This window comes from Falco rusticolus, chromosome 8 (genome assembly GCF_015220075.1).
Source record: "Falco rusticolus isolate bFalRus1 chromosome 8, bFalRus1.pri, whole genome shotgun sequence".
In the NCBI taxonomy this organism is placed as follows: Eukaryota; Metazoa; Chordata; class Aves; order Falconiformes; family Falconidae; genus Falco; species Falco rusticolus.
In genome coordinates, this window is record NC_051194.1 from 3899244 (window position 1) to 3923945 (window position 24702).

Below are 24702 nucleotides of genomic sequence, written 5' to 3' on the forward strand. Positions count from 1 at the left end.
CTTCTGTGACCAACCTACCAGGTAGCTGGGCAAGGTGGTCCCATGTGAACTTCTTGGGACAGAGGCTACTTGTTACTTTTAAGTTGCATATAAGGTCCTATAGAGACAGTAATGACAGTGCTGTGGGAATCCTGCTGAATGCTGTTGGTTTGGGACTGGCATTCAAAGGACAGAGAAGCAACAGCAAAATGATAACTGGAATATCATGAACTATTTCAAGAGAATGATTTAGGGAAAAAAAAAACATATACTAGTTCAGTGGGTAAAACATCTGTCTGGAGAGTCTGAGATCTGGCTCATCCTACTGTCACATGCCTGGATGGATGCCTCTCACTTCCCTAGGAAGAAGTATAGCAAAGTGAAGAAAAGGAAATAAAAAATATAATCTCATGCCTAACTAGTAGCTGTATCTCTTTACCAGCTTAGCACTTTTGGGCCATATATCCATGTAGGAACCCCAGTTGTACTTCTTTTTATGTGTATTGACTTAGTGGAGTGCAAACATGTTAAAAAGTTCACTTTCTCCTTTATACGAGTCTATAAAAAAGCTCTTAAAATGGAGTCATAGGGTTTCAATGAGACAAATGAATGATCAGCCGAGACCCAACAGTCCTTTCTGATGGATTAGGTGCGTTAGTGTGAGAAATTTTAAGATGCTAATCAGCCTGGAGAGTTTTCATGCCTCCAGCGCTATGTAATGACACAAAATATTGTGATGCCTCCAAGTTATGATGGAACAGGCGAGTAGGATGCAGTAATAGGTATCACTCGTGGTATTTGATTCCAGTTAAAACCGAAAAGTCTCTAGGCAGCAGAGGTTTCTTGTGCATTTATGGGAATTTGAGTAAAACTAAACATACTCATACTAGCTTGGAAATTTTTCTAACAGCTATTTGGACACAGTAATGTACAGTAATAATTGTAAACAGATGCACAAGTAGATCAGTGTGTGTTTTCGGTGCCTGCTTTTAGGAGAAATAACACATTAACATATTTCCTGAATTTTGCAAATGCACTGCAAAATTGCAGCTCCATAAACTTAACTTTATCAGTTCTTCTAAACTGATGACACCAGTATAATATCAAGATATTTTCCAGTTGGGATCTAGGAAGCTGTAAGACATGACAGAAGTGTTCATTATAGGATATTTCAGCAGAAATTTTAACTCTCACAGAGTTGATCCAAAATCAGCTCTCCGGCAAGGAATGTATCTGTTCACAACACTTACTGTGGAAAGGATCGATCCCACTGCCAGAGCAGTAAACCACACATTTTCTGCAACAGCACAGAAGCAGGTCACGGTTCACCAGAAGAAATCATTTACTGTGCAGAGCTGTTCCATTTTATTTCTGTACATTTCAAAATTTTGAGTTACATCCTGTCACTTACATTTCAAGCACGCAAGTGCCGTGTTTATATTCCATATTGGTCACCGAGATCACAAACAGGATCAGCCACTGAGAAAAGAAAGAAAGAAAAGAGGGGGAGGGGGGGAAAGGCAGGATATTTCATCTGCATGTTTTTCTAGGGGTGGTATCGTTTGGGGAGATAATGAGCAAAACAAGTGTTTGGAAACATCGCCCAGGATCGCTCTTTTTCTACAGGCTTCACTGAGCACTACAAGGATGCACCTGAGCTAGTGCTGAAATGGTTAACTAGTAGCAAGGGGCTAGGAAATCGGCATTCATCCCTGGCACAACTGCTTCAGGAATCTTGCCAGGAACCAGTAGCTGAAAGCCTCCCTAAAAACAACAGGACAACACTATTAAATGCCTGGAGTCTTAAATGGTTAGTAGTTTGTCAAGGTGACACGCTTGTGGTCTTTATTGAAATGCAAGCTGAAAGACATCTCTGTTATTTATAGAAACACGTAACCAATGCAGTCTGTGAGCATGTATGTTGTCATTACAAGAACAAAATGTTATCTGCATAATTACAAAGTTATATTCTGATAGGGATTCTTATTTAAGCCTGTTACATGCTCCAGCAAAGCAGAAAATCCCTTCCTGAGCACCGTTAATAATGGAGCATTAAGAATACCCTGTTTTCTTTTCTTGCTTTATGTACATCTATTTATTTTTAAAACAACTGTTTTTTGGTGCTTTCTAGGATTTCTCTCCCAGGTACTGGAAAGACCTTTCCCCTGGACCTAGCTACAAGAAGGGATGTCTCTACAGCCATTTCTGGTAACGTTCCCAATGCCCTGCTGGGGTCAGCCCTCTCTTTCCCACCGTAGTCTGCATCAGGGCCTGGGACGGGGATTTAGGTGGGTGATGGAGTGAGAGGGGTTTGTCAGCCCTAGGGGAAGTGCATGGCCCAGGAGAAGCTGATAATGTCCAGAGATTTCTTTCTGATAGGATTAAATGGAACTTTCTTGTGGAGAAATTTATGATATTTAGTGGTGGACTTGGCAGTGCTAGGTTAATTGTTGGACTTGATGACCTTAAAGGTCTTTTCCACCCTAACTGATTCTATATGATGCCAGAGGACTGAAATAACTCTAATTTGCCCCCAGAAATCTCAGTAGGGGTCCGCTGAGGTGCACGTGTCCTCAGGGATGTCCCAAGCATGGACTCACACCTAGGCAGTGCCTGCAGTGGTGGTGGGGATCTCCTGGGAATCCTCCTTGGGGCTGAGAAGGCTTTTCAGGCTGTGCTGTTGTGGGGGGGGCTGGCAGCTGCTGGGGAGTGGCTGCTCAGGGGGCTCCACCAGCAGTGTCTGATGGCCTCAGCCACCTCAGCTTGGGGGGTGCTGGGCTGCAGACCCAGCCCGGCCCTCCTTGGGGGCTAAAGGTGCAGCACCATTTTGTACAGACCAGTGATGGGCTTGGGAAATATAAAATAACTCTTTGAAATGAAAAGGAAAGGAGTGAACCCCACAAAAGGAAGTAGCAGGAAGGCAGGCAGGAGGGAAGGGCAGATGGGGTAACTCAGGGCAGTTACGCCTTCTTGCAGGTAACTGACTCCCTAGGCAGAACCTGCCTGCTGGCTCCTTCCACTGCTGCTGCTTGTGCACAACAGATGCATTGGCAGAACAAACAGCCAATGATAATTAAAAAGGAAAAAAAAAAAAGGGGGCCACTATCAATCAGGCTTTGCTTGTTGAACCACTAGGAATTTGTGTCTGGGAAGGCTGTGGAGATGGTCCTCCGTTTAGTGCTGTGCCTAGCTGAAATATCACGGTCAGGCAGCTGAGGGGGGAGCACTCCAAGGAACCTGGTTTTCCACAGGGATTCCTGCGCTGCAGAGTCCTGTAGTTGGACAATGGTTTAGCAGACTAACCCATGCCCGCTCTGCTTAATGCAACTCACTGCTAGGATCCATGGATGTATCTCCCCATGCTGCGGGAAATGAGCTTGTCTCTCCAGTTTTGTTAAGACACAGTAAATTAAGCAGTGGAAAAAGAATGCAGAATCAACCCCTTCCCTGGGCTGGGCACTTGCGGGACTGCTAAGTGTAACATTAGCATTATGTGGCTTTATTATGGACACGTGTATGCTTGGATTTAAAGGCCAGTGGCTAGACTGAGCAAACATTTAGTGCCGATGGGAGGAGGGAAAACATCTATATTCTTGTGCCAGTACAAAGGATGACTAATTGCCCCAGGAACAGCTGCAGTGCACTTGAAACTATAGAAGACCAGCTGATTCCTACCACGCTTCCCCAGCCAACTGGCAACACCTGAGACCTGCTAGGTAAAAACCAAGCTCTGTGCTTTGTCCAAGTCATTAGAGCTCCACTTGGAGAAAAAAGAGCAAGGAACAAGCTTTGCTTCACTGCTTAAAGAGTTACTCAAAAAGGAAAAAAAATACCTGGAAGAAATATTTCAATCCAAAGTAATATTTACTTGGGTGCTTAAAACTTTGTAAAATGCCCTGAAGGTCACAAGCCATTCATCCTGCTGTGTATTTCTCTTTAAGAAGGTGCTTGTAAGTACTACTGGAACACATGTGCGATGAGGGGTTGCCATGGCAAACAGGTTTTGGCACTATTTAAGACAGAGTTTTATTGCACAGCAGAATAAATAAGCATGTTAAAGCCACATACAGTAACTTGTTGGCACATACATTAATGCTCCCAAGGGCTGCAATAACTTAAGCACCCTCCCTTTAAACATTTTTCAGTGTTTTTTCTTTTTTATTGACTACATGCATTTAGTATTAGGGCTAGGAATGTCCCATTTCCACCCCCTTTTGAAGTGAGTAATTGAGGCAAAAAAGGAGGACTGTCTAATAAATCATAAAGCGGCATTGTGCACAGAGAAGAGGGGCAATTTTCCCATTCCTTACATACATGAGGATAAGCCAGCGTGAGACCTGGCTGTGCACTAAATCCTGACTCGCTCCCTCTAGACACAGGAGTAGATTGGGGTGTTTATATTTCTGATGGAGCCTGAATAATCAGAAATAGTTTCACACCATTTTCTGAAGTTTCTGCCTCGCTCTTTTTTTTGCCAAGCCAGTCTCCTACCACATCATAGCAGCAAGCTAGTTGCTTCAGCTTTGGTCGTTTTATGAACCACCTGTTCTGTTCCCAGTTTGGCTCCCAGTTCACACCAGTGAGTCCTGTCAGGTCTGGAAACACTCCCAGCTTTGAGGAAGTGCTGCAGGGAGGCAAGAGGTAAATCTGTGCCTGTAAGAGGGCTCAGGTTTGTGGTGCTCTTAAAGGTGAACATAAATTACACTTTATAATGAAAGCTCTGGTTTAAGAAGAGTTACTAGAGTATTAGGCTGGGCTTTATTAGCTCAGAGGTTTTGGAGCCATGTGGGAGGTGTGACACTGGCTCCCTCTTCTGTGGGAAGCAGTTAACTTTTCTGGTTTGGAGAACTTGGGAGCTGCCAAAAGCAGAGGAAGCCCAGAAAACATGCCCTGTCCCCTGCCACCTCGGGGACACCAGGATGAAGCACACCAGTGCAGATGTGACCAGATACCGCCCAGCTGTGAGGCAGGTGGCACAGCTGCCGCCTCCCCTCGAGCGAAGGCCCGAGGTGTTCAGCCACAGCTGGCAGAGTTGCCTCTTGCTTCGAAACTGGGGAACTGGTGGGAGCGATGGACCCAATTCTTTCTAGTTTATTGGTAAGGACCCTACTGGGTCAGAGTGACCAGAAAGTACATCTCACCCTAAAGAAGGTTGCAGCAGTGCTGCTTCCCATCATGCTCAGAGGAAAAACATCTGTTTGACATATTCCCTATGGATTTAGGAAGAAAGCTGTGATGTATTTCCCTCCTAGAGACATTTCTGCCTCTTGCCCCATTGCCAAGATGACCCCGTAGCCTTCAGTGAGGCTTGGGCCGATCGTCGGGGCGACTCCTGAGTTTCTCCTAAACTTTGCTGTACGCTCAGCCATCACTGAAGCATGCTCAAGGCTCGTGAAATGGGGGAGGCGGAAAAAGTCGATTATTTTATGAAACATACATCTTTGTAATATCGCATACTGATAGTTTCATTATGAATTACAATTTGTTGAATAAGAGAACTCACGAGGGAGGGACCGTGCATGGAGAGAAAAGAAAGAAAAAAGGAGGGAGGTGGTTTTCATGCCTGTAAAGGTGTCTCCTGGGCATAACCAGAATTGAAGACCTACCGTTTCCTTCTAGCTGTTTGGATTTGCTTGCAATTAAAGCCTAGTGGAGCTGTCAGGGGCTGTTGACAAATATGTTATAACAACTTAAGTTAAGCGAAAGTTACTTAGAATTAATCCATCCCTGCACAATACTCCTATTTCACTTCAGAAGAATGTGCCAGGAGGAATAAGTACAATCCTGACTATGTTGGGAGAACATCCTCAAGGTGGAAATTTGCAAATAGGGCTACTGTAGTATGTAATGAGAAGCTGCAGGGCTTTCAATTACCCCACATAGTCTGTCTCTTTGCAACTTGACTGACAGCTAATTATGCTGGTGCCATTTTTTTGGCAGTGGAATTTAATCTCCCAGATGGAAAGCAAATCAATCTGCCCATCGCTGCAGCTGAGGCATACTTTGGCTCAACTTTAATTTATTCTCCTAAGCCTGAGAAGGCTAGTCATTTCAAGGTACAAAAATATCAAATTTCTTCTGTTAACCAGGCTGGTGAAAAAGTGTGGAAGAGTTGGGATTTCGTAGGCTGCGCTGTGAAATGTTGTCGCTCCTTCCTTTGTATTAGGAAACTGCAGTATCATCTCCCCTTGATTCCTGTTCGTGGAACCTGACAAGGAAGAAGCATTTATGAGCAGGTTGCTAGTGATAATGGTTAAACATGAGTTGTGGAGGCATTAAGTAGGATTCTATGGAGGAATGAACTAAATCTCTGAAGAACTCGACACAAAAAGGAATCGGTGGCAATTTTCAAGCACTTTAGCCAGCGTGCAATAGCCCGGTTCCCATTGGGTTTCATGCCAGGGATATAAATACAATCCTTCTACTTACCTGCATTCTTCAGGCCTAGCAATTATGCTGCTCCCTCCGAGCTGCTCTTACATTAGGTACTACCGTCCTCTGTAAAACCATCGTAGAGCAGAGTATGTGACTGGTTACCACAGGCTACAGACCTGATCTTCAAGTACCCAGGCACCTGCAGCTCCTGTCAATGCTATTTTTCAGGCTAGAAAACCCGATTTCAACTAGGATCAAGGGGAAGGGGGCTCACAAACACTTGGTGTTAATGAATGCTGGAAAACGGAAGCCTTATTTTTCTGCAAACTTTTGCCTGTTTGACTAACGCTATTTCAGCCTGCATATGGTACCTATGTTTTATCTGTGCTATTTTCCTTTTTGGGATAATTTCTCTGAATTCCTAATCTCTCGGGTTACCGGATGTACGTACTCTGTTTTTTGGAGACAAATAGAAAAGGTTCACGATTCCCCTTTTTACCGAAAGAGGCATTTCTAGAAGTGCTTTGCTCACATCTCATGAGTCTGATTCCAGTCTTTCTTGTGCTTGTACAGACCCAGCCATTTCACTGCCTCTTCCTTACCACGTTTGGAGGCTGAAAGATTACAAGCCTTCCTATCTGACTATTAACACCTATATTTTTTTCTATTTTCACATTATGCTTATAATTATGTTGATGCTGTTCCTAATGAGCCCTTGAATGACATTTTATAATTATGATGAAATCTTGTACATGGAAGCATTTGCTCATGACAAATCTCTGGAGAACAGATGTTCTGACGCTGTCCCATCAGTGCATTCCTTACCCTGCTGCATGTTGTATTTCTGCAGTTGGGACAGTTTAGAGGCAGCCCAAGCAATGCCCTCTCAGTTTGTAGCAGAGGAGAGAGGTCGTTCAATAGATGATCGGAGTGCTAATTAGTTTGTGGGAGGGATGATCAATACTTGGGGGAAGGTGGTGCAGGAGCAACTGAATGTGGGCTTGGAAAGTAACGTCCTGTGTGTCTTGTAGCTGACATTTGAGGTTATAATGCCGCTTAAAGATGCTAGCTGCAGGCATTTCTTTGAAAATGTACATGTAGCAAATGGAAATCCAACATAATCTGCAAATAACTCCCTAAACGGAGCATTATGAGGAAACCCACCCCGCTCACCAGATGTCAGACCTCCCTAAAATATCGGCATGTCCTCATGGCCAGAAAATGGGACCTCTTCCAGGGCAACCTTGCCAGCAGGGCTTGCCTCACCAGGGGATGAGCTCCTCACCGTGGTTCTAAGTGAGGTGTAAGGCTGGGCACCAGCTTCACGGCAGGGATGTGGAGGAGGCTCTTGGAGTCTTTAGGTGGAAGCAATAGTTTGGACTAGGTACCTGCTGGCAACCAGCACCGTCTGTAAGGCAATGAGGTATGCTGCTGGGGAGGGACCACATTTACTACACAGGCAGTCACATCAGTGATATAAGAGTTATTAACCTAAAATTACATTTTAAAAAAATTAAGTCCGTAATTTATTAAACAATGAGAACAATTATTTTTTCTTAATTGTGCTAGAAGTTTAAATGCTGATGATAAATTGTACAGTGGAAAGCCTAACACCTTGGAGCCAGGCACAAGGACTGCAGTGCAACCCTGCCCACTTACCTGACAGTGGGGTGCAGTGGGGTCCCCAGACCCCCTGGGATCAGAGCAGGGGAGAGTCTCCACTGTATTTCCCTTCCTCCTGTCAGGGCTGGTCCTTGCTCGGCCACCTTACCCCCTTACTGACACCCTGGTCTCTGCTGCAGGGTGGTGTACCTCTGAATTTGCCAAAACACTAATTCCAAAAAGTTGACATCTGGAAAGGAGCTGAAGGAAATGCAGCAGGATTTGTTACTGAATCTTAAATGAATTGTGAAGTACGGAGGGTTGATTTCAGTGGAATGTAACGTGAGACTGAAAGTCTAACCTGTCCATCAGCGCACTAACCATCAGAAACACACCCGCATGGCTCTTAGCCCTTCCCAAATTGGTTTAGAAAAGTAAAGGTTACACAAATGTTGCTTATTGTTCCCATTTTCCAGGATTTTTAAAAGAATGGACTTTAGGGAAAAAAGGATTCAAAGAGGCAGGTGAGCTACAGCATGGTTATGAACTCTTCTTCCTCTTCGGGGTGGGGGTTGGGGAGAACAACCCCCAAACTTGCATTGTTGCTTCCTTCCTCTCTGGGGCACAGCAACGCTGCTGTCAACAGCTAATTGCAGCTATAACCCAGCCTGGCAACCTGACCGTGAACGGGGTAGGATCATTATACGGGCTCAACAAATCATGCAGGCTGACAACTCAGAATGAGGAAGGCTTCAGAAGGATGGTAGGCTGTAAAACCAGAGGGAACTTCTAAAGTTACACACCTTGGTGCACCCCAAGGACGGTGATTACAATGAATTTTCTACTGTGGAAAAAGTCAGTCGACTGGAAGCAGAAAAGTAGTGCAGAGCAGGATTTGAAACAGTGAATCGAAAATGTTATTGGCCACAAAATGCTTTTAACCTTTGGAAGTACTGAAACAGTTAAAGAGGGGAATGTCTATTTTAACTATTGTTTTCAGTTGCAGCAGTTCGCAGGAATTTCTTCTCTTCTTGTTGTTGTTATGCAAGTAACCCGATCTGTTACTTTTTAGGTTCTTGAATATATGCCACCATCTACTCGGGCTGCCCCGTGCGGCCGAGTTCAAGCTTGTTCTGGGATCTCTGGCTTTCTTGCCAAGAGCCTGCTGGCTTCCAGGACCTCAGAGCAGTGCTCTTCAGGCTGCAGGGAATGCGGGCGAGAGCTGCCCGTGCAGTGGGGCCAAGCCAGGACCAGCTCGGGGCTCCTCGGGCAGGCTCACCTGCTGCCAGCGTGGCCGGGACCAGCTGCACAGCGGTTCGAGGTCACTTGCAGAACAGGCTGGGTCAAAGCAACAGAAGATGGTATTCCCTGAACCACCGAGGGTTCACGGGCTTTTGAATAAGTAAGGAAGAAGAGGATGCTCTGGTATTTGTACAGAAGGAGAAAACATGATGCCCACTAGGAGACCAGCTTCAACGCTGCATGTTTTACCCAGGAGCAAAAATGGTCCATAGCTACGACTGGGAATGAGAAGAAAGACCTGAAGGCTCTGGGGCTGTGGCCATGCCCACCAAGGGGAGCATCTTCCTTGTTCAAAGCAATGTAAAAAATCCTTGAGAACCGTTTTTGGTGACACTGGGACACGGTGCTGGGAGCTCAGATTCTCATCAGGTGGGAGCTGTTCAGCCCTTTTTTTGCAAAAGGACCCGCATCTGAACAAAGCAACGGCACATCACGGACGACCCCAATGAAATCAGCAGTGCTATTTATGGAGCCAGCAGCTGAGATGTGAGGCCAGAAGCAGCAAGTCCATGTGATTTGAATTACAATACAGTTTGCTTTGGGGTTTTCTAGTTGAAAGACAAAAGCTGGCCCTCCCAGCACGGTGCAACAGTGTAAAAGACAGATTTATTGAATGCCATCGGAGGCTGTATTTTTGACTATTTTGGAAATATTAGTGGACAAACATTTTTTTCGTAGAGGACATTAAAATGTTGAGACTTTTACAGTTGGACTTTATACAGTATAGTAAATTCTACAGTGCAAAGCGACCAAGCAGCTGTACTCCGTACACTCGTTTTAATGTGCGTGTTCCTTCTGTGGTGGAAAAATTAGAGCCCTTCTCGCACCGAGTGTTTCCTCAGGTGCCCGATCACCGCCCCGTGCTCCATTTTCCAATCCTTTCAGTGACACCTAGCGACAGCTGTGGGAACTGCAGGTCCAGGCTTCGTAAGGTTCGAGGCAAGTACTTCAGCTGCTGCCTTTGAAGAATGGGTTTTGGCCATTTAAAAATTTTAAGTTTGAGCCTGTAGATTGGCCAAACACCTTAAATATATTTTGTACCCATTGAGGCATAAAATTAATTTAGTCTTTGCTCCTTTTAACTTTGGGTATGTGTTCAGAATAACACTGTTAATTTAAACTTTCAGTTCTGTTGTTGCTGCTGTTGTTCCTCTACAGCAGTGCGCTTGAAAGCTGCAAGTAGTTGGACTTCTGCACAAACAAATTCTTGCAGGAGCTTAAGCTATACATTTGAATACCTGGTATTCCTGAGCTTACTGAAGTCAGATTTGGTCCAGTCATTGCTCTGGCTCAGTCTGGAGTGGATGTGAATCGCTCTTTCATCAACAAATGAAGTTTTCAACAGAGATGGGAAACGTATGCCTACTATCCAGAAAGAAGGCTAAAGACTTCAAAGGAAGAGCTTCCTCTTCACAGCGAGCGTTCATATGCAATAGCTTTTGAAAGTGTAACCTCTTCTTTTTCAAAGTACAAAAGCAAGTGGCTTCTGTAAAGGTTTATGTTGGTATGGATTTCAGCTGTGTGAATGATACAGCAACCAATACAAACTGGTCTCATAAATATTTGGAAAAAGTACAAAATGGCTTCAAACAGGCCAATATTAAATGACTGGAACCACTTAAAAAAATCCTAGGCCTTGATTGATCTAAAAGGCTTCAGCCTCCCAAACTAAACTGCCAATTCAGCCAGATTCTGAACAGAAGGATCTGAAGCATCAACTGGGAAGTCTGCATGCCCACTGGAAACAGCTGGCTGTGAGTGCCACTGGGCACGGCGCATCCACCCAGCACGGGTAAGAGGCCCAGTATCTCCAGGCTGCTGCTTCAGATCTGGTGTTTCATCATCCCTCTCATAGCTAACTTTACAGAATTTAGAGAAAGAAGGCTTAAGGGAAAAATTAATTCAAGTACACCAACAGCAACAGTTCAAACATTTTACTAAATCAATTCACACAGTTTCAAAATTGTAAATATAATTAAGGACAACAGGGTTTCTGTATTTTTTTCTTCCAGATTTATCATTAAGACAATAAACAAACACAAATTAGGTTTATAGGATCTGTTCTTTTAAAAAATGAAAGGAACGCCACTCAATGTATTGATAAAGCACCACAACACAGTTACAAAATAGGGTTGGCCTGTTTCTTTCACAAGTAAAAGACTACATACTCCTAATAGCTTTCTGCTTCGATCGATACTTCATTAAAATAAAACTATAAAATCTCCTAGTTTACACTAAGTTCAGACGATGCCTGGTATACAGTGCATTAACAGCAGTAATGCCAACTATCAGTGCCAACATAAAACATTTTAGAAAGTAAAAACAAAACAAAAACAAAACAAAAAAACCAACAAACCCCCCACCTTTATTCCCCTCGATGAGCAAAATTTAAAATAAGGGATGCTCTGCTTCACAATGAGTTAAGGATTTGGGGAGGACAAGGGGTAGAAGAGGGGGCTGGTACTGTAGCTTTCTAGGCTTAGTTGGCATCTAGTTTGGCCATTTCCTGCACGTATATCCCTATACTCTCGCTGTCAAAGAGCACAAAGTACACCGTCTTGATTGAAGAGGACATTGTTGACACAAAATAGCTGGAGATGGCTTTCAGGATCAGCTGAGCAGCTGTTTGTTTTGGGAAGCCGTTTCTGGAAGGAGAGACAAAAACAGAGAAAATCAAGACTTGCTGAACGGACTCCTGGTGCAACCTTGCAGGAACGCTCCACTGCTTCCCTACCACAGCACGGTAAACAAAGCCACAAAGCCAGTGTTTACTGAATTAGAAGTAAATTCAGGCCACAAAGCCTGAATTAGAAGTTACAAATTTGTTTGTCTAGGCAAGGCTTACAGTGTTCAAACAGAAGAAAAGCATTCCCAAAATATGAATACAGAGTCCACACACGTTATCGGGTTGAGCATCGCAATATCTGGTGCGTCAATTATTCTCATTTAACAGACAAGTAAACCAACAGCACGAAGCGTTCAGGAAAGCAGCACACACGTTAGAGTCAAACTCATCCTGAAAGCAAACTAACCATTACAGAAAGGTAAAAAAGGACAGAGAACTTGAGATTGAAAATGAAGAATGGAAAGACATGAAGTACAAAATGGTTTTATCACTATTGATGGTTAATAATATAGCATACAATTTTAAAAGGTACTTGCAGAGCTTTGCTGCAGACTGAAAAGGAAGACAGAATGAGTTCTAGCAGTCTGGCAGTGAGAAAGAACACTGGCAACACCCTTACCATGTCAAACGAGGCAGGAAAAGTGAAGCAGGGTGAGTGAAGGTGAGCACGCCTGCTCTCCTGGGTCACAGTGAGCCTTGTCCAGATGGGCTCAGTCTAAATTTACCGGGCTTGGGAAGCCAAAGTAGCTGTGCCAGATCTGAGGACAGCTTTAAGGGACTTGGTGGCTTTCCTAAGCCAACCTCAGCAGCACTTCCGATGCTCCTCACAAGCTTTTTAATTACAGGCTGATTCAATATAAGTACAGTCCTAAGAAAAATATCTTGAAAGACATCTGCTTTCAAACAACAAACCAACCTTGCTGCTTTTCTCAGATGCCAGAACTGTGCAGGACTGAATTTCAAAGCTCGGTGCTGAATCTGGGAACCCTTCTTACAAGCTTTTTCACATTTTTATCTAGCAGCTCTTGTCTGAAAGTTTCATCTAATCTCAAAACAGGTCAAGCACAAGTAAAATGGTCTGAACAAAGCCATGACCTCAACTGTGAGTCTTCTAGGTCATGGCAAACGCCTGAAATTACAGCTGGTAACTACTTTGAATGTGGCATAAGCTTTGCTGCTGCGTTACTCCTGAGGTGCTGCTACCACCCAGGCCGCGGCTTCACCCCAGCCAAAGCCTGAGTGCTCCACGAGCCACGGTAAAACACATTGCAGCAAAGCAGCGCTCAGTCTGAAGGTGACTGAGTAGGTCAGAAGGTTGTGAGTAGGACCCAAACAGAATTTGAAAGAGCACTTGGTTCCTTGACATGCACCTACAGGTAAACAACGGTCAATACTCCATTATAAAGTGTGTACTATTAATACTAGTACCAATTTACAGATTACACAGATGGCTGAGCTTCTCAGAGTTTCCTCAGCAATTCCAAGCAACTTGGCTAAATTCACCTCTGGCACTAACAGGTACAACATCGCTTAGCGTTTGCTCACTGAAGCGCCAAACCTTGATGATAAAATGCCGTTGTACTCTCCCTCTCATTACATGCTGCAAGACACAAAATGAGAAAGGCAACTGCCTGTGTCATGGTCTGCTTACTGCACATTACCTTACCATAAAACACACTCCGAGAGCAATTCTGTGGTAGTGCTGCCTGTAATGTGATATTATACATGCTGCCTGAAGATAATGCTTGTGATATTTCAAAAATGATGACATGAAATAGCTCATGCTGTTTCTTTCTTTTCTGAAAATGCCCAATTTTTTCTGGTACTAAAGAAGAAAAGGAAAGGAAAAAGAAAAGAAGAAAAGAAAAAAGAAAAGAAGGAAAGAGCATTGTGAGAAAACCTTGTACTCTCCCAGAGCCAAATGAGCTGGTCAGGGAGAATCAGCGGTGTGACAAGATAATCAACTGAGAGCACAGTTTAGACACAGGAGCTACTTCCTACTGTCAGTTTGCACAGAGAAAAAGCCACGGACTCAGCATGCCTCCACATCCGATCGCTTGCTCGTTACTTATGAATGCTGCATCCTGGCAGACACTGGACAGATCTTTAAGGAATGTTGCTCCTGAGCAGAAATTGTCATGCGGGCCAGAATCAAAATTAAGTGTGTACGCCACTTCTGGATTGCTGCCAGGGGACTCCGAGGGCATACAACTGCCACTTCAGTAGAGCTGCAGCAGGGTGGTCACAGCAGGACAAAGGAAAGAAGAGCAGCCTGGTCAAAGGGAGGCGTGCACACAGGGAAGCCGATTAAAGCACATTGTTTAGGACCACTCTCCCAAAAGAAAGGAAAGAGACAGAGCAGAAAAATCAGAAGAAAGGTGCTGACCCAAAGGCCATGTGTGGGCTGCAAGAAACAGAAGCCTCTTGCGTCGGCCTACTGGTCTGGTTAAGTTCTTGTGAACAGGCAGTTTGAGACTTTAGCCAAGCCAGTGTCAAACCAGATCAAAGTCAGAGCCTCTGAGGGAAATCCCTACTCTGAGGATGACTTTATGTTCAGGCCCTACCTCTCCTTTCCCTGTTCTCCTGCGGGCCCTACCAGACTGAACTCCAGGCTACCTCTGTACAGCACCCAACTTGTGCTTCCCACAAGCTGGCTGTAGCTGAGCATCTGGCCCACTGAATGCTACAAGCATGCTATTTTATTTCCCCCCGTGATTTATTTGAACTGCCCTCATGTAATCCCATTCCTCAACTATAAAAGAGAATGAAACTGTTTATGTGGGTTTACTGAGTGATGTCTGCTTGACAGATGTCTGTACTAGAACAGCTGCATACATGTGGTGTCTTTGGCATTTGCTGTCTTTAAAAGCTTTACTTTTATTTTTTCTTAAATGCTTCTGACTTCCTAAAAAGAAGTAAAGAGTATTATCAGAATACAATCTCTTCTCTCCAAAATTAATTTGTGCCTGGATATCTCTAGTTAAGAGAAAAAAGGGAATATACAAAGCTGCATCTATTTCTCAAGGCCTTTTGATTCCTCTCCATCTTTTAAAAGCCCCACTTCAACTGGCTCGAGGGAGAATGACGTGTGTGTGCCAAGCTGAGAACTCAGCCACAGCTCTAGCCTGTCAGTAACCAGATCTTGCCTGCCAGTAACCAGATTCCATAACGGAATGCCAATCTAATGATTAGGCAGGGTTTCATCATCTTCCAGTACCAACCAACTACTTCGCGACAAAGGTTGAGAATGGTTCTTCGCTGGGAGCTATCCAGAAAAAAAGAGCTCTGAGGAAGATGATTTACATAGCCTCGCTTTTACATAACCATCTCCATAGTCACCCCACAGTCCATGGAGGAATACGGTTTCTCCTAAGAGCAACTGAGAGTGGCTCTTTGTACTGACCAGCCTGTGAAGCTGACAGCCCATTCAGTGGGTTAGTATGAACCCTCCGCTGTGTTTCTCTACTGTTCCACAACGTCTGCTCATGTTATATCCTTAAAATCACATTCGTGCAAATTAGACTTATTTGGAACTTTGTCTGATGCAAGTTGCTTAAATTTATTATCCTACTGAAACTTCTATTTCTTTATTGTTGTTCACCCACAAGCTCAAATGCTGCTTTCTGCCCTGACCCACAGAATATGCAGGAATTAATCATGTGTTGCAATGCAGCACAACGGGAAGAATATTCCCGCTGTACCTCAGCCAACTCCTTTCATGGCAAATTCAAACGGGGCAGTTGCTCAGGGTTAAATACACAACCGTGTAATTGCAGCCTAGATTTGGCCCTTGGTCTTCATACTGAGCCATCATTAAGGGCCAAGTGTTCCAAACCTTCCTCCCCAGCCCAAACCCAAGAGCCTCACACTGGAAGTGCAGTCCGTGTTCACACTCTTAAGGATGTGATCCAGCTTTCAAAGGCATCCTGTACAAAGCCAGAGGACCTTAACTTTAGTTTGGCTTTCAAGGACCTTGGAAAAGCTTTTAAGGCATTTTTTTTATAAAAGAGTCCCATGATATAAACTGCATGGAATTCAGCTTAGGGATTTTGAAGTGACTCTGCAAATCCTAAGAAACAAGGCACTTCACGTTTGCTGCTTAAACAAACACTAACCCACGTCTTCTGGCCACCTTAAGACAGTTGTCACACTAAGTTTAATTATAAACCTAGGTAAAATAGACCCTTTTTCTTCATGTTCTCCTCCACATCCCCAATTTATATGAACAAATCGATAGCCTGAAATAAGTCTTTTAATAGCCTCTTAAAAAGTCTGTTTTACGCTCTTTAACCTATTTGCATGCTTTAAGACTCTGCAGGGATCACTACAAGACCTGCCAAAGCTGAACTAGTATTCAGGAGAATACTGCAGGCTCCATGCGCAGCCTGGACGAACCAACCTAGAAGAATGATTTCACTTCGGGAACTGATTTAAAGGAAGAAGAATAAAGTCAGCATTGCAGCAATGGCTTTTGTACATGAGAAAGGACTTGGAACATGTGAGATGGCACTTAGAACACTTGACCTATTTGGCACTAGGTTTGTGTAACAGCCTTACCTGCCACTGCCAATTGAAGGAAACGCGATTGATTTCAGCTTCTTTTCATCAGCCAGAGCCAAGCAGTTCTTCACCGTCTTTTCCAGCAGCTCCTCGCACTTGTCTGATCCCCAACCCGGGCTGTTACAGTGGATCACATATTTTGCAGGCAATCCATGGCCAGCACTGACAACAGCTAGTGAGAACCGAAAGTGAAACTTAATTGCTTTCCTCTCCTTAGGATTAAAAGAGTGCATACATGATTAAAATAGCAAACAATTGACAGACATTCCTTTAGCCCCTGTGAATGTTTTAGATTACAAATCTGAAGCCTTAAAATATAACAACATGATTACAGAGACTTTGTATTTTCCATTTCCAGCTGCACTTTGCTGTGGCAATTTATAAATCATAGCTATAATCGAGCTTATTTTAGAGAAAGCAAGAATTCGTGGCTGACATCAAAGGAAACACATTTTTATTGGGGATTGTGTGAACCTGCGTAACGTGTAAGGAAAAAGGCAGTAATCTGTTAGAACATAAACCCGTTCAGGGGATGATCTGGCTTTGGTTCAGTTTATTGCAGAGCTACAGTAAATATCAGGATGCTGGACAGTCACATTGAGTTAAGACTTGTTTGACCTTTAGTTACCGCTGCTAAATACAGTTTGTTTCCCTAGCTTCTGATCACGCTGTGGCCCAAACCAGATCAGTTCAGAGCTGTTAGTGCTCTGCAAACTGGTAAGGAAGGCTGGGAAAGAGGTGAATTAAGATTTTTGCCTTATTTCCAGCTTTGTTTCTGAGTAACTGTAAAGAAGACATTTTGCGTGATTTCAAGACTTTGGGCCTGGTCTTATTCGGGGTTTTTTGTGTATGGGTCACCCAAGACCACTTTAACAATGCTGGGTTTAGTTTATCTCTTTCATCACATTCTTGACAGACAGTTGAAGAGGATGCATTTATAGATTTATAATATTTGATTCACACTGTTCCTATACCAACAGACAAGGCCTTGTAAGAAAAAAAGCAGAATTTCTACCATGCTAATTATATACTATCACCACCATATACCATGGACATGTGGGGACTAAAAGGTTTGTTACTAAAAAACTGAGGGAAGAAAAACACACTAATCACAAGCCGAGGGAAGAAAAACACCTAGTCAAAATCTCACAAGAGCATACTTCAGAGAGTCAGCCCCCTGTCACGCACACTTTGGGATATAATCTGACATGGCCACAAAAGTGTAGGTATAAAATGGCAGCTTATGTCTTCTAAAATAGTAATAAAAATAGCAATAATTAAAAAGAAAAATAATCAGGTTTGTTAAAGGTGCTTAGAGGCCAGAAATCCTCTGCTCCATTCTGGAATGTTTATGAGGCATTTTGTTATTTAAGTATCGTAGAAATAACTCTTGGAGCACAATCATCACATATGGATACTACCCCGTAGCTGCTGCAGGAAAGAGAAAACAGACTTTGTCACACAGCACTCTGACCAGAAGTTGATCAGAAGGGTACATGCTGAAGGACAACGGCAGTGCAAGTGTTCCTGTTCTTAGGGGTCTGCAGTTTCTCAGCATGTTGAATAGCCTCTGTTAGGCAATGTTAATTTGTCATAATGTGCAACTAAAATGTTGGCAGACTCAGAATACATCATAAATCCAAGAAAAATCTATTAAAAGCAGCTGACATATCTCTAGTCAGATGTGAAATGTGGATAATATCTTCATCCTGAAAGAATAAAATACTGTATTGATATGCATCACCAACTTTTAATATATCTCAGGGAGTGTTTTCTAGGGTAGTCATTAATTAACTCATTAGGATTCTGTTGAGGACAACTGTTAATTACCAAGAGCAGTTGTCCCTTACTTCAAATGCAAAAGCTCTGAAAGGGGGAGCTGTAAAAAAAGAATGAGACGCCCATGGACACGTTCTGTGCTAGTCGTGATTACATGCCAGGTAAGGATCCTGGTTATGGGTAGGTTAAAGGGATACCCGTATAACTGAGAAATCTGAAAACTGGCTATCCGTACACCCTGAAACGATGTGTATCGATTCTTCTCTAGAGCCCTCCGACAAGTCTCTACCAGCCAGTTTCTCCCAGAGTAGTGCAGAACTCTGCACGGTGTGAAACTGCCAAGCAGCCCTCAGATCTGAGGGATGCACTGATAGCTCAGAAAAAAAATAAAAATCTTTTCTCTCCAACTTGCAACCTATTTGTGAGCAGTTTGGTCAGGGATGATAAGGAATACTCTAGAGAAGTAAGCGGGCGGAAAAAAAAAAGGTAATTGATTCTACACATTTTTGCAGAACAAGAACTCCAAGAAAAACTTATTAAAAATTTTAAAAAGCAAGGGGAGAAAAAAAGTATTAAGCACCAGAAGTAAACAACTGTAATTTTTCCTGTCAGAGCTGAAATCTTACATATCCCCTTCAGCTTTAGTTAGAATTCGTTTACAAAACTGCGCACACTGTATTTATTTTTATAGCATAAACACAGATGGCAGAATCAGCCTTCTATATGAACAACATGTATCAGCAAATTCACAGATGGTGTAAAATTATATATCGCCATTACCAAACTTTATTACTCATATAGTAGATTTTTCTCAGATATTACATAAATTTTGATAACTAGGCATCAAAAAGTTGTAAGCTTTTATAGTGATGATTTTGGCACTGATTAAACAAAGTACCCAAGCAGATGCTGAACTTTAAGCACGTACTTAAGTTCAGTGAAAGTCAGCGGCATTTCAGCAAAGCAGATGTTTAACAGAGTTGGACTCAACTGTTCTGAAAAATAAGCATCTCATTAATTGCTTTTCTGAACTGTGCCCTTAATAATCAACATTTGTTGTGTACGCACGTACCTGTGAATAGCCCACTTTTACTTGGAATATTACATCACTACACCATTTCCCAGATGCTTTCGTAAAGGTCACTTAAGATGCAGCACATGTATTTTAACTTTGGAGAACACAAATACCATGTAACCCATAAAAGCTGTCTGCAGGCAGCACGAACCTATCTAGAATGTTGCACTAGCAGGAGCTCGGCTGTCTGACTGCAACGACGGCTGCCACAGACAGCGAAGCCAGTGCCCGCAGCATTGTTTGCAGGTTTCCGAAGCGCACAACCTCACCTCCAGCTACGTCCAACGGCCCGTTCTTTTTGCGAAGCTCAATGACAGCTTCCACAAACTCCTTGCCGCCTTTCTTTTCCAAAGTGCTCCCTGAACAGAGAATTGTTATTTTACTCCCCTGATCCCAGGTTTTCATGGCAGACATGTGACTCATCATTATTTTTTATTACATCGCTTTTGAGTTTTCTGCCCAAACGTTTTTTGGGGACTGCAAAGTAAGATCTAAACCTTTTGGGACTTCAGAATTAGCTAGTCATAAAAAACAACAACAACAACAGAAAAAAGAAAAAAAAAAAAACAACAAAAAAAGACAATCCTAAAAACCCAAAAACCTCACATAGGTATCCCTTGCTAACATTCTCAGACTCCGATTTTAATGTCAAAACATCTGACATGACATCCCTGCCTCCTTCCTTATCATGAGCATCTGTTAGTGTGCAATGTTCCAGAAGAATGTGCTAGCTCAAGAGTGGTTGAAGGTTCATAATTCCTTCCCCTAAGATTCATTTCCCCTCTCTTACAAATTGTTTTAAAGAGCCATTTGCCACAATAAGAATTTGAAACTCACCTGATCTTGGTCCCTGACCCCAACAGGTGGCACCAGGAATGAAACAGTCTCGTGAGTGCAGCGGGCTGCTTTACTTGGTAACTGCCCAGCTTGTTGAGCCACCTTTAACCAAGAGGAAGAGCCTCAGAAATAAGGAGAATCTCTAAGGAACATATTCCTCCAATGAACTTCTCTAACTACAGCTAAGGAGCTGGACAAAGTCATTCTGGGAGGAAAAGAGCTGTGCAGTGTTTCGGGCAACCAAAAGGTATGCTGTTTACAAAGGCAGTCCATCACTAAATGGTTTAGATCTTATTTTGCAGCTCTAGTTTTAAATATTATTAATAAAAAAAGAAACAGCCCAAGAAAGCATTTTCCTAACTACATAAGCACCCCACGTAATTTTGCACTGTGCATATTAATTATAAAGGTAGATAAGTAAAAAGCAGTGATATCATAAAGGCTCTGATTTGAGATATTACTTTGAAAACTGATTTTCAAAAATTCAGAACTAGGATTTCTAAAGATCTAGACAGTTATTTGGTGAAACCCCTTACTTTCACTGATGAAGAAAGAAAAAAATGCATTTTCTGATGGAAGTGCACATACTGTATGCTCAAGGAAGCAGAGCCCCTCCTCCAAGATTCAGTTTACTGAATAGGGTTATAGCTGTATGAGGACTGCAAGATACTTTCCTTTTGAGACCGTTGCTAAATTTCTTTCAAAATGAAGATTGAAAGTTGAAAACAATGCCTTTGTTTGCTCATTCCAAAACTGACTCGGTGACCCTGCCTCTATTTTGCTATTGGGAGTTTATTGCTTTTGGGGTACAAAAGCTGAGGACAATTAAAAAACGTATGCCTTTTCTTTTGCTTTTTTCATAACCAACTCACAATGGGTGTTTGCCAAAAGCTGGATCACAAGGTCAGACAGGTCAGAGCGTAATTTGCTCTTTGTGCTCATTTAAGCTTTTTTATATAAATACTTCGGTGTAAGTTCATTCAGACAAACCCCTCACTAAGAATTTTCTGAAACTCAGTTACCTACCGCTGCGCAACTGAGCGGAAGGCACCATCTTACAGAAAAGACAGTAACGGCTTTCTCGGCAGCAGCGAGGTGTCTTAGGAGCGTGCTAGGAAAGGAGATGCACGCCAGAGCGGAGGCGCTTGGAAACGCTGCCCTTCAAAGGCAGCCGCACGCCAGAGGGCACGAGACACAGCGCCCTTTGCTAAACCAGCCGAGCAGACGTGGCTGACACCAGGGTCTTACAAAACCCTCTGACAGAGAAGGGATGGGGAGGGAAACAAACAGTCTTCCATCCTATTTCTATTCTTGCCTGTATTTCCATATCATTCCTGTTTATATTTGTATATATTCCAGTTATACTCCCTTTGAGTCCATGAACTCGGAACAGTCCTAAACGCCATGATATTCATAACCCTTAATTTGTCTTGTTTCAAGGGGAAACATAATTAAGCCTGTGCAGAACCTAGGAACAGAAAAGATCTATTAAGTAGGTCATTTCTTTGCCATTGCAAAGCTGTGGTACATTTAATGGAATTTAGCCTAGTTTGGTTTAATTCAGTCCAGAAGGATCAGCTTTTTCCCCTTCTACTGGGAATTAATTTATAATTAAAAGCAATGAACAACCCTGTCAGTTTGTTTCACTGAGCTCTCTTCTTGCAGACCTGGTACAAAGAAGAGAAACGTAGTATTTGCTGTGAATCAGTGAGGTTTTCTCCATTTACTCCTCAATTATGTTCTTCTTCTGATTAATAGAGAGGGTTCATACTGAAACTATATTTCAGAACTATGTTGTAAATTAGCTTCATCTGGGAAAGGACATACCGTATTTAACCATTTTCTACTACATTAGCAAGTTTCTTGATGGAAGTCCTGCTTCACAGCTTCGAGGTTAGTAGCTTATTTGCTCACAGGCATAAATATGTGTCACTCCCATGAGAATAAGATCATTATCTCATGCTTTCCAAGCAGGCATTGGTATCAGTGTTGAAAACAGCGTTAGCAGAAATTTAGGCTCTAAAATTCTCAGGATAAGCCCCCAATACATTTAAATTGTTAGGGAAAAAACCAACAAAAATTAAAAAAAAAAAATTTAGATGGGTAAAAGTTAATCATTGGAAGCTAAGCATTTGTGCACTTCTATTCTTTCTTACAGCAGTCAGAGGCAACAGGAACCTACACTAAGGATCAAGCAGTACAGCTTCGAGAGAGAATTTTCTTTGTAGGGTAGCAAAGCTTTTCTTTGTCAAAGGGTGGGAGACAAGCACATTAGCTAAATCGGTCTGACAGACTTTAGAAGCATGTTCTTTAGATACAAGGGTATTTATGACGCTCTTATTTTAATGTCTCTGCATAATATTTAGCCAGCCAAGTCACAGCTGTTGCTGCCCAAACAGGCTACACAGAGCTACGTCTGTCTGCATGTTACTCAGAAAGTGGCCCCTTCCGTAAAAGCAGGTGGCTTAGGACACGCCAGCTCTGCAGCAGGACCGTGTCCCTCCAGGCCAGTAGTGAAACGGGGCCTCAGGCGCGGAAGGAGACCACTCGCATAGCGATGGTGAGGTTAAGAGATGCAGAACAGAGGCTGGGAGCAGGCGACTTTTTTTTAAAGCGTGGTGGGTCACCACCCTTACCAGCAGCTTCTGGATTCAGCCCAAATTCTCATTTGCCTTCTCAAATTACAAAGGCTGTTCAGTCCTTTTATTTTTTACAAAATCCTTCCAAATACTGTACACAGGGTGGGGTGGGGGGTATTACTGAGATAAGAGTTACTCTGGGGACGCCTAAGATACTGAATTAAGATGTCTGTCATGTTTTATATCATGCCTTCTCTCATTGCTGTAGCTTAGATGACTGACCGCCTGGAAAATGTATGTGGTGTCACTAGCTGTGCGCTTGTGGGTGTGAGGACTGTTGAGCAGGGCTGTGAAGGTAATCAGCCCGTAATGTAAAACATGAAAAAACTAACCAATCTTAAGTGTTCAGAATATACAGATGGGCTAGATCCAGCACGTCAGATGTGAACATCTGAAACTCAGCATGGAGAGGGTGTACTGGGAACTGGTTAGAAATCTAAAGATCAAGTCTCAAGCCGTATTCAAAACAGGCATTTAACGTGTCAGGCAAATAATGCTGGAATTCATTTTCCTTGGTCACGTGCCTGCATTGAACGTACTGTTCCTGCACTTCAAATTTTGGCGGTGTGTTCTACTGTTACTTCTGAAAGTCTGATTTGGTGATAAAAATCAAAAGCGCCTACTGAGTTTGCAATTATTCCTTTCTTTTTATTATCAGGCAGGACTGCTGGAAGTGAGAAATGAATGCAAATCTGCATAGCTACAACAAGCTTGTGGCTGCTGATTGACCATGCACACACATACAAACTCCGCAGCACTGAACTTTCCATTACCTACTTCACCACCGGTGTAGATGTCAGAGTTTGTCGGGTGAACGACAGCATCACTGTCGATCGTGGCAATGTCAGCCTGTACAACTTGCAACTACAACAGGTAAACAGATGTATATCAACCACGTTGGACAGAGACCCAGCACAGGCTCTACATTTACACATGTACCAACGTCCATATTTTCCTACCTTTACATCTCCAAACCTTGCGCCAAAGGAGTATGCTGAGTTGTGTGTGCAGGTGTGTGTAGAGAAAGGGGTGTAGGGAACAGGAGGAGGAATATTGAGTATGACATGATCAAATAAATGTTAAAATGACAAGTCAGAGCAATCACATGAGATCATTTCCAATGTTTTAAAATCAGCTATTACCCCATTTCACTTTGCAGAAACCTAGAACAACCAGTTCCCCACAGAGCATGACACTAAAATATGGAATCTGTTTAAAAAAAAAGAATTCAGGATCATCAAGCCAAACAAAATAACTAGTTTCTCCATTTTGTCAGCATCTATAAGCTGACAGGCACTAATCTTCAAATACATAGCTATTCATTTGGTTTCTAAAAATGACAGTCTCCTTCATGTGGAGGAAACCATGTATGTGCAGACAGGGTTGTACTGAATTTGCTCTAAAAAATATAAATGATTGTTCTTACATTTTAAAGGTAAGATACATTTTCTACTTATGTGTTGGAATGGCTGAGACACTTGTAAAAACATACATATTTCCGAGAAAGGCCGATTTAAAAATTAGCTGCCTTAAATCTTTTTCTTGTTAGATTACTTGTGTAGATTCCCATAGGAAATGCAGTACTAGAAGAATTATGGGTTACATTCCATTAAGGAAGTTAAAAAAAAAAAAAAAAAAAAAAAAAAGACAGCAGCAGGTGTAATCAAATAAGAAGGGAATGCTGTCCATAATGCATGAACGTTCACTTTTTCTTTTGCTGAAGAACAGATTTCTGTTGAAGAAGTATTTTTTAAATTTTTCTTCAATCTGGACAAGACAGAAGCTCGTAAAAGCAATACACCATCTATGATAACATCTACAAGTACACTGTTGGTATAATATTTGTTTTCAGCTGAATGTGAAAGTGACAGGGAGCAATTGAAGCATAATGGAAACAAATTATTTGACTGAATTACACATGAAATCAA

General features: G+C 42.7%; 1 protein-coding gene across 11 annotated transcripts in view; it reads right to left on the reverse strand.

The window, feature by feature from the left end:
- Positions 1 to 11177: 11177 nt before the first annotated feature.
- LOC119152130 (core histone macro-H2A.1) overlaps positions 11178 to 24702 on the reverse strand; it is a 47234-nt gene continuing 33709 nt past the window's right edge. For 4 of the 11 annotated variants that reach the window (XR_005105690.1, XM_037396919.1, XM_037396915.1 and 1 more), the window contains 3 exons: positions 19568 to 19657; positions 16442 to 16616; positions 11178 to 11903 (listed from right to left, as the gene is read on the reverse strand). Coding sequence is in view for 5 of the 11 variants with exons in the window: in XM_037396919.1 (XP_037252816.1) it covers positions 11738 to 11903; positions 16442 to 16616; positions 19568 to 19657 (431 nt within the window). In the remaining 6 variants the exon portion in view is untranslated. Of the gene's footprint in view, positions 11904 to 16441; positions 16617 to 19567; positions 19658 to 20135; positions 20238 to 23547; positions 23639 to 24702 lie in introns of all 11 variants that reach the window. The other 7 variants (XR_005105688.1, XM_037396918.1, XM_037396916.1 and 4 more) reach the window with 3 other exon arrangements.